This window comes from Heterodontus francisci, chromosome 6 (genome assembly GCF_036365525.1).
Source record: "Heterodontus francisci isolate sHetFra1 chromosome 6, sHetFra1.hap1, whole genome shotgun sequence".
In the NCBI taxonomy this organism is placed as follows: Eukaryota; Metazoa; Chordata; class Chondrichthyes; order Heterodontiformes; family Heterodontidae; genus Heterodontus; species Heterodontus francisci.
This window is the reverse complement of record NC_090376.1, coordinates 16,752,423-16,768,171: the sequence shown is the minus strand read 5'-3', so window position 1 is coordinate 16,768,171 and position 15,749 is coordinate 16,752,423. Positions and strand designations below refer to the sequence as shown.

The following is a 15,749-nucleotide window of genomic DNA, read 5'->3' as shown; positions in this document are numbered from 1 at the left end:
TTCCTTTGGTACTAACTGCCTGTTCTGTTCTAACTGTGCCAATTTATTAATTCTCATGGAGCTGTGTGATGACAACGTTTTAAATTATGGTTCAGTTCCCTTATGTACTATTCAACATCTTTGATCATCAGACTGAGAAAGACAAGAAAAAAAATTCTGGGCTGCCTCAATCAAATGACAGCATGCCATTGCTTGTTCTTTAAAAAAAACTCCAACGAGACTAATGGTGAACATTCTCAAAGGAGTCCTAACACAACACTGAAGCGGCAGTTAAGAGGTAATGAAAGAAAGACTTGCATTTATACAGCATCTTTCATGACCTCAAGACATCCCAAAGCGCTTTATAGCCAATGATGTACGATTGAAGTGTGGTTACTATTGTAACGTTGGAATTGTGGCAGCCAATTTATGCACAGCAAGCTCCCACAAACAGCAATGGGATAATGACTGGATAATCTGTTTTAAGTGACATTGGTTGAGATATAAATATTGGCCAGGACACTGGGGAGAACTTCCCCTGCATTTCTTCGAAACAGTACCATGCATATTTGACGTCCACCTGAGAGGGCAAACAGGGGCTTGGTTCAACATCTCATCCGAGAGATGACACCTCGGACGCTCCCTCAGTGCTGCATGGCAGGTGGTATGGACTGTAGCCACAGTGATGGAGGGAGTGAAAGTTTAAGGTGATGTATGGGGTGCCAATTAAGCAGGCTGCTTTGTCCTGGATGATGATGAGCTTTTTGAGTGTTGTTGGAGTTGGACTGATCCAGGCAAGTGGAGAGTATTCCATCACACTCCTGATTTTTTTTATTCATTCATGGGATGTGGGCATCGTTGGCTAGACCAGCATTTGTTTAATTGCCCTTGAGAAGGTGGTGGCAAGCTGCCTTCTTGAACCACTGCAGTTCATGTAGGGTAGGGTCACCCACAGTGCTGTTAGGAAGGGTGTTCCAGGTATTTGACCCAGCGACAGTGAAGGAACGGCAAAGTAGTTCCAAATTAGGATAGTGTGTGGCTTGGAGGGGAACTTGCAGGTGGTGGGATTCCCAACCATTTGCTGCCCTTGTCCTTCTAGGTAGTAGAGGTCGCGGGTTTGGAAGGTGCTGTCTAAGGAGCCTTGGTACATTGCTGCAGTGCATCTTATAGACGGTACACACTGTTGCCACTGTGCGTCAGTGGTGGAGGGAGTGAATGTTTGTGGATGGGGTGCCAATCAAGTGGGTTGCTTTGTCCTGGATGGTGTCAAGTTTCTGGAGTGTTGTTGGAGCTGCACCCATCCAGGCAAGTGGAGAGTATTCCATCACACTCCTGACTTGTGCCTTGCAGATGGTGGACAGGCTTTGGAGAGTCAGGAGTTGAGTTACTCGCCATAGCATTCCCAGCCTCTGACCTGCTCTTGTAGCCACGGTATTTATAAGGCTACTCCAGTTCAGTTTCTGGTCAATGGTAACCCCCAAGATGTTGTTAGTGGTGGATTCAGCGATGATAATGCCATTGAATGTCAAGGGGAGATCGTTAGATACTCTCTTGTTGGAGATGGTCATTGCCTGGCACTTATGTGGCACGAATGTTACTTGCCACTTATCAGCCCAAGCCTGGATATTGTCTAGGTTTTGCTGCATTTCTACACAGACTGCTTCAGTATCTGAGGAGTCATGAATGGTGCTGAACATTGTGCAATCATCAGCGAACATCCCCACTTCTGACCTTTTGATTGAAGGAAAGTCATTGATGAAGCAGCTGAAGATGGCTGGGCCTTGTAGATGGTGGAAACATTTGCTGGGGGGGGGGGGGGGGGTGGAGGGGAGGCACGGCAGCGGTTCAAGAGGTAAGTTACTTGCTGCAGAATTTCCAGTCTTTTTTTTTATTCGTTCTTGGGATGTGAGCATTGCCCATCCCTAATTGCCCTTGAAAAGGTGTTGGTGAGCTGGGTTTTTGAACCCCTGCAGTCCATGTGGTGTAGGTACACCCACAATGCTGTTAGGGAGGGAGCTCCAAAATTTTGACCCAGCAACAGTGAAGGAACGATGGGGTGGTGGTGTTCCCATGCATCTGCTGCCCTTGCTCATTTAGATGGTAGAGTTTGCAGGTTTGGAAGGTGCTGTTGAAGGAGCCTTGGCGCGTTGCTGCAGTGCATCTTGTAGATGGTACACACTGCTGCCACTGTGCTTCGGTGGTGGAGGGATTGAATGTTTAAGGCGGTGGATTGGGTGCCGATCAAACAGGCAAGTCGAGAGTATTCCATCACACTCTTGACCTGCGCCTTGTCGATCGTGGACTGGCTTGAGGGAGTCAGGAGGTGAGTTACTCACTGCGAAATTCCCAGCCTCTGGCCTCTGTCACAGTATTTATGTGGCTGGTCCAGTTAAGTTTCTGGACAATGGTAATTCCCAGAATGTTGATGGTGGGGAACTCAGCAATGGAAAAACTATTAAATGACATGGGGAGAAGATTAGATTTTCTCTTGTTGGAGATAGTCATTGCCTGGCACTTGCGTGGCATGAATGTTATCAGCCCAAGCCTGAATGTCACCCAGGTCTTGCTGCATGTGGGCACAGACTGCTTCAGTTGCAAATGGTACCGAACACTGTGCAATCACCACTTCTGACCTTATGTTGGAGGGAAGGTCATTCATGAGACAGGTGATGATGATTAGGCCTAGGGCCCCACCCTGAGGAACTCCTGCAGCGATGTCCTGGGGCTGAGATGATCGGCCTCCAACAACCACAACCATCTTCGTTTGTGCTAGGTATAACTCTAATCAGTGCAGAGTTTTCCCCCTGATTCCCATTGACTTCAATTTTGCTCGGGCTCCTTGGTGCTACTCTCAGTGAAATGCTAGGTTAAAGGCGCTATATAAATGAAAGTTATTGTAGCACTGGTTTCTGCTATCAGATATCGACACAGCAGCAACATAGTAAAAGTGCAAATGCTGGAAATCTAAATCCTGAAAAGGCTGCATATGGACAGCAGGTAGATCAGCAGCTCAGCCACTGCCAGTCGCATCTTCCCCTCCCTTCCCCTGTCAGCATTCCGAAGGGATCGTTCCCTCCGCGACACCCTGGTCCACTCCTCCATTACCCCCACCACCTCGTCCCCGTCCCAGGGCACCTTCCCTTGCAATCGCAGGAGGTGTAATACCTGCCCATTTACCTCCTCTCTCCTCACTATCCCAGGCCCCAAACACTCCTTGCAGGTGAAGCAGCGATTTACTTGCACTTCTTTCAATGTAGTATACTGTATTCGCTGCTCACAGTGTGGTCTCCTCTACATTGGGGAGACCAAGCGCAGACTGGGTGACCGCTTTGCGGAACATCTCCGCTCAGTCCGCAAGCAGGACCCTGAGCTTCCGGTTGCTTGCCATTTCAACACTCCCCCCTGCTCTCATGCTCACATCTCTGTCCTGGGATTGCTGCAGTGTTCCAGTGAACATCAACGCAAGCTCGAGGAACAGCATCTCATCTACCGATTAGGCACACTACAGCCTGCCGGACTGAACATTGAGTTCAATAATTTCAGAGCATGACAGCCCCCCACTTTACTTTCATTTTTAGTCATTTTTAGTTATTTTTTCTTCCTTTTTTTTTGCATTCCTTTTTACATTTTTTACAATCTTTTTTTGCATTTATTTCATTTCATCTTAGTTTGTTCAGTTTGCTTACCCACTGTTTTTTTCAGGTTGTTTTTCTTCAGGTTTGCACTTGCTGATGTTCAATATTCAGTATATTCACACCTAATCTGTACTAATGCTTTGTCTTTCAACACACCATTAACATATTGTTTGCCTTTGCTCCGTGACCTTTTGGTCAGCTATGTGGCCTGGTCCAATCTGCACCTTCTCCTTTGTTATCTCTTGCCCAACCCCCACCTCACTTGTTTATAATCTGTGACTTTTCTAATATTTGTCAGTTCCGAAGAAGGGTCACTGACCCGAAACGTTAACTCTGCTTCTCTTTCCACAGATGCTGCCAGACCTGCTGAGTGAATCCAGCATTTCTTGTTTTTGTTTCAGACAGAAAGACAGGTCATTATTCTAGGCAGGACCTTTTATGAGAACTGGTGGAGTCTGATGAAGGAAACCCCTTTATTATAAGTAAAATAATTATATAGAGATCACTAGCGGCCTCTACAGGCAGCATTTAAGTACTGGAACAGTAGAGTACCAAATTGCATGTGTACATTTTTTTCTTTCTCTGGACCTGAACACTTTGACATCTGTAGTGCAATAGTACATTATCAGCTTGGAAACTTTGTCAACAGAATGAATCGAGCTGAACAACCAAAGGATGTGGTTCTCGGTTTCCTAATGAATGCAAACACTGTGAGCAACTTAATTAATTATTCATGATTTTGTTTCAATTTTAAGCTTGAATTTTCCCAGGGTTGGTTTGTTATTCCTGGTGCCTGCCTTTCAAGAGGAAGCAACAGAGACATAGAGCATGCACATTCAGTCCCCATGTCACATGAATGGAGCAGCCTTCTCCTTTCTTCAAGAGGCAAGCTGGTGCCTCTGCAGAATCCCAACTAGATTGCAGCTCTGGGTCCACAGTTTTATCTGAAGGTCTTCATCATATGAAATGTCCGCAGATTTCATCTTCTGATCGTTAGCATAGTAGGAACCTCCTACCCCTTCCAAGTCTGGTGAAACTGCTGCATATATTACAGTAGAAGCTCCCTGGGTTGCGGTCTGTAAGAGAAGAAGAGACAGTGAAAAGAACAAAAGCTGCCAAAATTAGCGACCTAGAATTTGCTGGCAAGATGACTTTGTGTTTAATTGCATTTTTAGGGGCATTTAAGCGACTCTTGGATAGGTACATGGATGATAGTAGAATGAAGGGCAGGTAGTTAGTTTGATCTTAGAGTAGGCGAAAGGTTCGGCACAACATCGTGGGCTGAAGGGCCTGTACTGTGCTGTACTGTTCCAAGTTTTATGTTCTATGTTCTTTGCCGTTTTAGTGTATAAATCATCCAGCAAGTTGTAGTGAGGAAGAAATACCTCTTGAGTCATGAATCGGCACAAGTTTCAGGATGGTTTGTATCGCTCCGCCATCAGCCTCATGAAAACAGCAGCTCCCTGTTTCACAAAGTTGCTGCGTTTGTGCATTAATTGCCAATTAAACTGGCCACAGAAAATTAGGGCTGGTACTTAACAGTGCAAGGACCCTATTAATGATGAGATTTATGTTCCTGCACCACTACTCAGCCTCTCTAGCTCAGAAAGGGAACAACTGAAACTGTCGAGTCTCATTCCTGCAGGTAGTAAATTGCTCTTGGAGTTATTTAAAATTTAAATTTTTTTCTTATTTTTCCTTGCTGTCTCTTTTTTTCTCTCTCTCTTAATCCATATCATTCTTAACCTCTTTTTATTTCCCTTTCTGTGCCTGATTTGACTCTAATTCATGCTATTTCTTTCTTTGTCATTCATTTGTTTCTTTTTCAATCCTTAAATTTAATTGGATCCATCATTCACCAAGGTCACAGATGCCCCGGTCCCTCACCACGCCAATATCAGCTCACACCTCCTACAAATTACAGCGCAAATATTTTTGAGCTGAAGGGCGAGGGAAAAAGTCTAACTAATGGGACAAGCTGCAGGATGAAGTGCTCCAGTGCTTCCGTGTGAATAATTAAATACTCTACCTCAGTGTAATATCGGAGAAATTCACCGATCATGTTGCATGGGATGAGTGAATTCACCCTTATTTATGACAAAATCGAAACTCAATCTTTATAAATTCATCTGTGATTTTGGCATAAAAACCATGCAGATGAAATTGCACAGCCATTTGGTTCTATTCCTGTCTGTCGATATAAACCACCAATTCCTGCAATGGCTACCTCTCCCACCCCAACATGGTCACCTTGGGAATAACCAAAGTTTGCAACCTGGGCTTTTGCCTGTTTCTTCTCAATATGCTTCCCTTCAGCACCATCCATAGCACTGATGCATTCAAAGAGGAGCTAAGTAAGTAGACGAGGGAGAAAGGAGTTAATGGAGATGTTGATAGGGTTAAATGAAGAGGGGTGGAAGGAGGCACCCATACAGCATAACATAGACCAGTTAGGTTGAATCGTCTTTTTCTGTGCTGTACATTCTATACAATTCTGTGTAACTTCCAGAGTGTGGGGCCAAGGCAACTGAAAACTCTGCCATCGATGATGGAATGGAGAGAGGAAAGCCAAAGAGGGAGCAGAGTTAGAAAAACACTGGCAAAAAGGTCTGGAGGAGGTATGCTGTCATCAGCTATCCTTTCTCTGCCAGTACCCGCCATTCTATAACCATCTGTGTACTGTCTGATTGCTGGTCCAACATCATGGGCTGCATTTTACATGTCTGCTACCGAGATTGGCAGCGGATGTAAATTATGACGGTCCGCCCATGCGGACCGCACGTTGTGCAGCCGCCACGATATTAAACATAGCGGCTCATTTAAATGGATGGCGCAGACCACTCCCCCCCCCCCCCCCCACCCCCCAATGTCGTGGAGGGGGTGGGCGGTCCGTCGCCTCTGCGCAGGCGCTGACGCTATTTTTAAAGGGCTTATTGCCCTTCCATTTAATTTACATTTTTATAGAGAAATGTTGTTTTTAAAAAAAAATTCCATTGAATTTGCCCCTCTCCCACCCCCCCAATAACCATGTAATTAACTACTTGCCCTCTCCCCCTCCAAAACACTTCACACCTGACCTTCCCACCCCGAAGTTCATAAACTTTAATCTTTACCCCTTTCCATTATCCCCTAAACCAACTGGATGAGTTTAACCCTGCTCCCCCGCTCCCGCACTGCAAAACCTACCTCCTCCCCAGTCCCCAGCAATGTTTCGCCTCGGATCCCCGAATGTGGACTCAAAAGCTATGGGATTGCTGGTCACTGGCACCAATATCGCTCCGGAACAGATTGCGGGAGCAGGTAGGTCATTTATTCATTAATTTACATTTATTTAAATATTTAGATTTGGCTTTGGTCACTGAGCAGCAGGGGGGCCGCCATGAGGCCTCACTGCCACCAGCAATATGGGGCCGGGCCTTCCCGGCATCGAGGCCCATGGTGGGCCTCTATTGGAGGCATTTTCCTGATACCCCCCTGCCACGCCCCCCAACGTTGGGGGGGGGGGGGGGCTATAAAATGCAGCCCCATATTATCACAATGGTCCTGGGTATTGCAGTGGCTCACCACTAGAATCCACATTTCAATCTGGCCCAGAGTAAAGCCCCCTCTCTCTGACTAGGAACCTTAAGTAAAACAACTTTGGCCACTCTCACCTCTACTCCAACAGGCACACATCCACAGCACGGCACTACGGCGATCTGATAATAATTGGTATTATATTGGCAATCTCACTCAGAGAGGCTCATAAGGAGGCCTGGAGTGGGAAATACACAAATCACAGTGATGTACTGTGGAACATTTAAGATGTATTAGCTTGGAAATTGGCTCTTTGAATATTAACGTATGAATGCTTCATTAGAAGTTGCATTGATAGAGCATTGTTAACATAGTTAATGTTCTAAGATGCTTCATAGACACAAAAATGGATGCTGAGCATTAATAGGAACAGAATTTGGAAGCGGTTATAAGATAGTCCTTCAACCACAGCTCTCAATAAAAACATTTAGGTGTCACTGAATTAATTCTGCCACCTCATGAAATTAATACTGCAGGGCATCAAGAGAAAATGGCCATGAGAAGTGAAGAAATCTTCAGGGTGCTACTCCTTCCGTGGGCACCAGAGAACTGAGGTGAAGCTTGAAATGGTTCATCTAGTTTTCCAATGAACAAATGCGTGGAGATATGATACTTTGCTCCTGGGTTTGGTGTGGATGCGGTGACACTCTAGAGCGAGCCGGTTGTGACACTCCCTGCCTGGCAGAAGCAGAGTGGCCGGGTGGTTAAAATGGTACTGGGGCCCTTCGTGATGCACTCCCTCCCGCTGACATTGTAACAGCTGCCAAAAGATGTCAAAGTCACAATTAGAATGCCAACGTGATTTTAAGCTCAGGCCGTGCAAGTCATGCGCAGTGACGGACCTACCAGTGAAACCTGCCAACAAAGAGTATCATGACCAGAGGCGGCCTAACTGAGTTTGAAGTTTTGATTAATTTTCTGGTTGGTTTCCTTGGAGACCAGGAGGAGCAGAGTCCACCTCCAGGCCCTATGAAATCTTCAGGCCTCGTCTGCCCCAGACTTCCCTCTTCGTCCCAGAATTCCAACTGAAAGCACCTCTCGACCACTTATCTTAGCACCAGGAGATCAGTTTCTCAGGTACCTGACAGAGGCCTTTTGCCACGCAAAATTCCACTCCTGCCCACTGGCCAGGTAGTGATTTCTGCTAGATTTGGGTGGGGTTGGTCCTCCAATGTGGTAACAAGGCCCAGGAGTTAAAATGGACTTTAGAGCCTGTCTGTCTCAACCCCCACATCTTCCAAGTTAAAATCTGAACATCTGGGCCAATGGCACCTCAGCCCCCAATTCCTAAAACAATGACTAATTAAAATTCTTTGTCACTGCTAAATGCAGGGGACAGTTGAATCTGCGGTATGGTTTGCATGTCAGAAAATTACATTCATACCACGGATTGTTACACTAATGTAATTTAGCATTGGTATGACAGGTGTAACATCAGGCCCCAGATATTTAATAACAATCTACTCACACCTAATTAGAAATTCATTTCAACCTTTCATTTCACAATCAAATGAAGGTCGAGATGAAAGAGTTTTAATATAAGACCACAGGGAATGAACTGGAAACCGAAAAAGAAGCCTAAACAGATATTGATTCAGGCAAAAAAAAAACCTTTTTACATTAGTAGGTAATAGTTTGCCTTTCAAAGGGTACTCGATTGAATACTTAAGAAAAACTCGAAGTTGTAACAGTTGCATAGGGACAGACTTTGTGGTCTGACTGATAAGTTGTAAATGACCAATACGCTGTGGTTTGGATACTCCTGCCCCAATATATTCTCATCCACCTTCTTGTAGCAAGTCACGAGATGCATGAGGAGAAGACTGGAAACATCACCCTACCACCTGCCTGGTAACGGCATATAGAACTGAATGGTCTATATGACTTCAGCGTATTTAAAAACTACTTAGCTATGTACTTGAAGCGCCATAATGCACAGGGCTACAGAACAAGAGTTGGAAAGTGGGATTAAGCTGGATAACTCGTTTTTGGCCAGCATGGACACCTTCTGTGTTGCAAATTTTCTATGTTCTATATTAAGACTGAATGGCTTGCAGAACTGAATGGCCTATAGGACTGCATGGCCTATAGAACTGAATAGCCTATAGAACTGAATAGCCTATAGGACTGCATGGCCTATAGAACTGAATAGCCTATAGAACTGAATAGCCTATAGAACTGAATAGCCTATAGAACTGAATAGCCTATAGAACTGAATAGCCTATAGAACTGCATGGCCTATTGGACTGAACGGCTGATAGGACTGAATGTCATTTAGCAACAAAAGCAACAGGAGTAAATAAAACTTCAAAGAATGGAAATGAAAATGTTCATGTTCTTTCATTGAATAAATAAATAAATGTATAATAATCCATTTAAACAGGTTAAGTAATCATTCATTTATAGAATCTTATAGCACAGAAGGAGACCATTTGGCCCATCATGCCTGTGCCAACTCTAAGAAAGAGGTACCCAATTAGTCCCACTCCACCTGCTCTTTCCCCATAGCCATGATAATGTTTTTTTCCCCCCAAGTATATATCCTAATCCCTTTCATCATCCTATCAGGCAGCACATTCCAGATTGTAAGTCGGACGTCAAACAAAATTCTCATCTCTCCTCTGTTTCTTTTGTCTATTACCTTAAATATGTGTCCTCTAGTTACACTGCTGCTTACAGGATCTTGCTGTTTGGAAATGGCTGTCATGTTTCCCTACAGTCATTGCACTTCAAAATAATTCATTATAACTGAGACATTTCTGAGAGACATGCTCCTGAAATTACTCTGCACGCCTTGACTGGGTGAACATTTGATGCATTCATCTGAAATTCCTCCCTCTGCTATATTATTACCTAGTAAAAATAAATGGAGTAATAACTCCTTTTTAATAGCACATAAAATTTCAAATGAGTGCATTAAATGTTTGTCCATTAGTATCCGAAGGGTCCATGTAAATGAATGATATCATTTGCTTATGCAAGTGCTTTCAATGGCATCCTTGCTGTCCAAGGCACTTACACAACATAAACAAGATGGTTTCACATGACTTCAGAGGCACTGAACTTGGAAAAATTATTTCACTTCTTGCCTCCAAGGCAAAATACCTTTGCCTGCCAATGCAACTGGCATTCTACCATAGTCGAAGGCACCATTTAGTTGGGGTTGATTTGTTGACCAGTAATGCGGTTTTCACATCACTGGTCACCTAGGGGTATCTCTCCGCATGAACAGTAGCTTTAATCCTTGAGGTTGTGCAGGCACAGCTAGTTGAAAGTTGCTGAATGTGCTCTCAATCTACCCAACAATATTTAGCAAGGATGAATTCAGAGCAACGAGCAGCCTCACCGTAGTGTGCAATGGCTCACAGTACATGAGGATTGACTCACAGTAGTGTCTTCATGAACTAGAAATCCAGGAGGTGTGATTTATGCAAGTGCCCTTCAGGGTGTTTTCCACGTGCTCCACGCAATTGTTGGAGTGTCTGAAGTATCAAAGGGCCAAATTTACAGGAGTGCAGATTGTACAATTAGGAATGGAGAGTAACACCACCACCACCCCACACCACCTCACAGTGCCCACCCCCCCAATCCCCCCAGATTTTCAGTGATTCATTTCAATGATTGCAAAACAGGAGCAAGCTGAATTCTACGACCGATTGTCCAATTTGTACTCCTATTGACGCTTGGGTTTTGTGACAGTTAACAGTACGGTCAGAGCAATTCAGCCTTGAAAGCATGTCAGAGGATCGTACTCGAGATAAGATCACTCACAGTGTGTGGGTGCTACAAGACTGGGAGGTTATGGGACTATGTTATTGGATTTGAATACCCATCAGAGTGTATTATTCTCTATAACATATCACCAAATCCCCCATTTTCCCCTGAATTTCATTGTTGATTTTCCAGGAGGTTGGTAGGAGGAATGGTCTGTTGCACATACCTAGGACTATACATGACTAGGCCAGAAGTGATTTTTAAAGATGGTCTTTTACCCCAACAATTTTATCTGGTGTTCACAAACAACTCGCCAAGGCTCCTTAGACAGCACCTTCCAAACCCATGACCTCTACCACCTAGAATGACCAGGGCAATAGATGCATGGGAACACCACCACCTACAAGTTCCCCTCCAAGCCAGATATCATCCTGACTTGGAACTATATCGCCGTCCCTTCACTGTCGCTGGGTCAAAATCCTGGAACTCCCTTCCTAACAGCACTGTGGATGTACCTACACCCCAAGGACTGCAGCAGTTCAAGAAGGCAGCTCACCACCACCTTATCAAGGGCAATTAGGGATGGGCAGTAAATGCTGGCATATCCAGTGACGCCCACATATCACGAACGAATAAAAAAAAGTTGGGAGCACACAACAAGAACTTGCCTTTAATGTAATAAAGTGCTTAACAGGAGCATTACCAAACAAAATTTGACATTGAACCACATAGGAGATATTAAGTCAGGTGACTAAAGCTTGGTCAAAGAATTGGGTTTTAAGGAGTGTCTTAAAGGAGGAGAGAGAGGTAGAAAGGTTTCAGAAGGCAATTCCAGTACTTAGGTGCCATGCAGCTGAAGGCACGGTCACCAAGGTTGGAGCAAGAAAAAACGGCAATGTGCAGTAGGCCAGAATTGGAGGCGAGGAGACACCTCAGAGGATAGTAGGGCTTTAGGAGGTTTATAGGGATAGAGAGGGGCGAGGCCATGGAGAGATTTGAAAACAAGGATGAGAATTTGAAAATTGAGGCATTTCCAGACCAGAAGCCAATGTAGGTTAGTGAGCACATGATAGGCGAATGGATCCTGCTTCACATGCAATGTCTGAGATGGCATGCCAAGGATTAACAATCACCCTTTCATTGTCAGATGAACAATTCAAGATCACTTTACTCTCTCCTTACTTCTTTTGAAAGATAGAAAATACCACGATGCATAATGTCTGCTGTACTGGCCCTTGGTGCACTTCAAGAGGACGTGTCAAGAAATCCCGCACTTTCAGACTATAGTGGTGAGAGGATTATGGACATAAAATCACAAGCTGGAAATGTGTAACTCCCCAATATGTGCTCCCTGCATAAACCAGGCACTGTCATGGTGGAGTCTTTACCCTATTAAATTAATTGATTTATTTACCAATAGAACAATGCATAAAGTCTGTAAGACACACTGACAACTTGTATTTATCTCGTACCTCTAATGTCATAAAACATCCCAGGGCACTTCACAGGAGTATTAAAAAACAAAATTTGACACTGAGCTGCATAAAAAGAAGACTTGCATTGATATAGTCCTTTTCATGACCACTGCACAGCTCAAAGTGTTTCACAGCCAATGAAGTATTTTGAAGTCTAGTCACTGTTTATGATGTAGGAAATGCGGCAGCCAATTTGCATACAGCAAACTCCCACAAACAGCAATACGATAATGACCAGATAATCTGTTTTTGTGATGTTGATTGAGGTGTAAATATTGGCCAGGGGATTAGTCCCCTGCTCTTCTTTGGAACAGTGCCATGGGATCTTTTACGCCCACTTGAGGGGGCAGACGGGACCTGGGTTTAACGTCTCATCCAAAAGACGGCACCTCCGACAGTGTAGCGCTCCATCAGTACTCAACTGGAGCATCAGCCTTGATTTTTGTTCTCAAGTCCTGGAGTGGGACTAAGTCTGAGGTAAGGAAATATTAAGGCAGATGACCAAAAGTTTGATTAAAGAGGTTGGTTTTAAAAACAAAGTTAAATCCCAATATTTAAAATAATAAAGATAGAATGGGCCCATGAGGAATTGAAATACCCTTCTTTAAGAATGTATGTCCCACAAAGCTTCACAAGAAACAGGAGTCCCAGATGAAACAGTCACATCGATCTTCAAATGCGAAGCTACATGTGAATGACGCAAGCATCTAATCCACCTTGTTTAAATCACTAGATGGAATTGAAGCTCAATAACCAGAGCTGCAATTTATTACTGCGGGGCACCATTCAAGTTGAAGCAATGTCTTTGAAGTCCACAGGCAGCCAGAGGGCAGATTTCACACTGTGTGTGTGTGTGTGTGTGTGTGTGTGTGTGTGTGTGTGCGAGAGAGATGGTCTGTGATGGTGCATGTGTGTGTGTGATGGGGTGCGCACGTGACAGTGCGATGGTGCGTGTGTGATGGTGTGATGGTGCGTGTGTGATGGTGTGATGGTGCGTGTGTGATGGTGCGCATGTGTGCGTGTGTGGTGAGATGGCAGGTAGCAGACAGGAACGGTACAATCATCCTGCAAACAGCTCTCCTTACTGACTTTCATAAGAGTCACTGAATTTGATTATTCTTTGGTCTGTGAACCTGGATATATTACATTTTGAAACAGCCAGTCCTAGCCACCAAGCAAGTTTTTGATGTAAATAATCTTAAAAGCAGAGGTATTGAGACAAAAATACTGTGACATTTGTTGCCATAGGCTTTCAATTGTACATTTTGAATTTTTCCCAGATCAAACCCCCTTATTTGCTTAATTTGTGACTCAAGTTATCTGGCTTGCTTTTTCTGCAACTAGCCTGACTTCAGGCTCCATTTCGAAGTTTGGTAAGGAAAGTTAGCTCTGATTTAATGTTAGTGATTTTTAAAACTATATGAAACAAAGACAGAGATTTTCCTTAGTTGACGTAGGGTGAAAACACTGCTTTCATCACAATGATATTATGAGTTACTTGTTTTATTTTAATAATGCATCTATGAAGGAAACATTAGCCTGTCTTCTTTCAGGTGTTGCATATTTCCTACGTTTTTTGATTTTAGTTCAATAATGATGAGATTGGTGCTGCCATTTTTTGCAGTAAGACAGCCTCCAGCATTTGAACTTTCATCAGCATGGCCTTGAATGGAATTCCTAAGGTCCCCACTATGGTAAAATAAGGTGTCTCACATCACATCAGTAAGGCGTTTGATAAGGTTCCCCATGGCAGGCTGATGGAGAAAGTGAAGGCGCTTGGGGTCCAAGGTGTACTAGCTAGATGGATAAAGAACTGGCTGGGCAACAGGAGACAGAGAGTAGCAGTAGAAGGGAGTTTCTCAAAATGGAGACGTGTGACCAGTGGTGTTCCACAGGGATCCGTGCTGGGACCACTGTTGTTTGTGATATACATTAATGATTTGGAGGAAAGTATAGGTGGACTGATTAGCAAATTTGCAGACGACACTAAGATTGGTGGAGTAGCAGATAGTGAAGGGGACTGTCAGAGAATACAGCAGAATATAGATAGATTGGAGAGTTGGGCAGAGAAATGGCAGATGGAGTTCAATCAGGGCAAATGCGAGGTGATGCATTTTGGAAGATCCAATTCAAGAGTGAACTATACAGTAAATGGAAAAGTCCTGGGGAAAATTGATGTCCAGAGAGATTTGGGTGTTCAGGTCCACTGTTCCCTGAAGGTGGCAACGCAGGTAAATAGAGTGGTCAAGAAGGCATACGGCATGCTTTCCTTCATCGGACGGGGCATTGAGTACAAGAGTTGGCAGGTCATGTTACAATTGTATCGGACTTTGGTTCGGCCACATTTGGAATACTGCGTACAGTTCTGGTCGCCACATTATCAAAAGGATGTGGATGCTTTGGAGAGGGTGCAGAGGAGGTTCACCAGGATGTTGCCTGGTATGGAGGGCGCTAGCTATGAAGAGAGGTTGAGTAGATTAGGATTATTTTCATTAGAAAGACGGAGGTTGAGGGGGGACCTGATTGAGGTGTACAAAATCATGAGAGGTATAGACAGGGTGGATAGCAAGAAGCTTTTTCCCAGAGTGGGGGTTTCAATTACTAGAGGACACGAGTTCAAAGTGAGAGGGGAAAAGTTTAGGGGGGATATGCGTGGAAAGTTCTTTACGCAGAGGGTGGTGGGCACCTGGAACGCATTGCCAGCGGAGGTGGTAGATGCGGGCACGATGGAGTCTTTTAAGATGTATCTAGACAGATACATGAATGGGCAGGAAGAAAAGAGATACAGAAGCTTAGAAAATAGGCGACATGTTTAGAGAGAGGCTCTGGATCGGCGCAGGCTTGGAGGGCCGAAGGGCCTGTTCCTGTGCTGTAATTATCTTTGTTCTTTGTTCTTTGTTCACATAAAAAACTTTCTTAAAAAGTCCCCAGTCCTTCCCTGTCCGAGACAATATTTATCCCCCAACAGACACCTAAAAGCGTCATCGTGGTCATTATCTCATTGCTGTTTGACATTACTGTGCGCACTTTGGCTGCTGCGTTTCTTATATTGTGACAGTGTCATGCAGACCCTGCCAAGAATGAGGCATATTAATTTTGTCATATGAACATTGATTTTAAACTGTTGCTGGAGCGAGGAAATGACTTGTTAAAAAGATCAGCTGTGGCTGGAAAAAACATTTACATACTAACAGACACTGTTTGTGGAGACAAAGGGCCATTCCCTGACACATTCAGCCCACAATGGACTCTGATCACCAGACATTGAAGGTGAGGAAGCTCACATTCCAAAATTACTGCTAAGATGGCTGAATCCACAAACAGACGTGGTCAAACCAGCTAGTCACATGACTAACCTGCTGGGCAACCT

General features: G+C 44.3%; 1 protein-coding gene across 1 annotated transcript in view; it reads right to left on the bottom strand.

The window, feature by feature from the left end:
- Positions 1–4,070: 4,070 nt before the first annotated feature.
- dhrsx (dehydrogenase/reductase (SDR family) X-linked) overlaps positions 4,071–15,749 on the bottom strand; it is a 259,767-nt gene continuing 248,088 nt past the window's right edge. Inside the window, exon 7 of the mRNA XM_068033176.1 lies at positions 4,071–4,690. Within this exon, the coding sequence (XP_067889277.1) occupies positions 4,493–4,690 (198 nt within the window). The 3' untranslated portion in view covers positions 4,071–4,492. The remainder of the gene's footprint in view (positions 4,691–15,749) is intronic.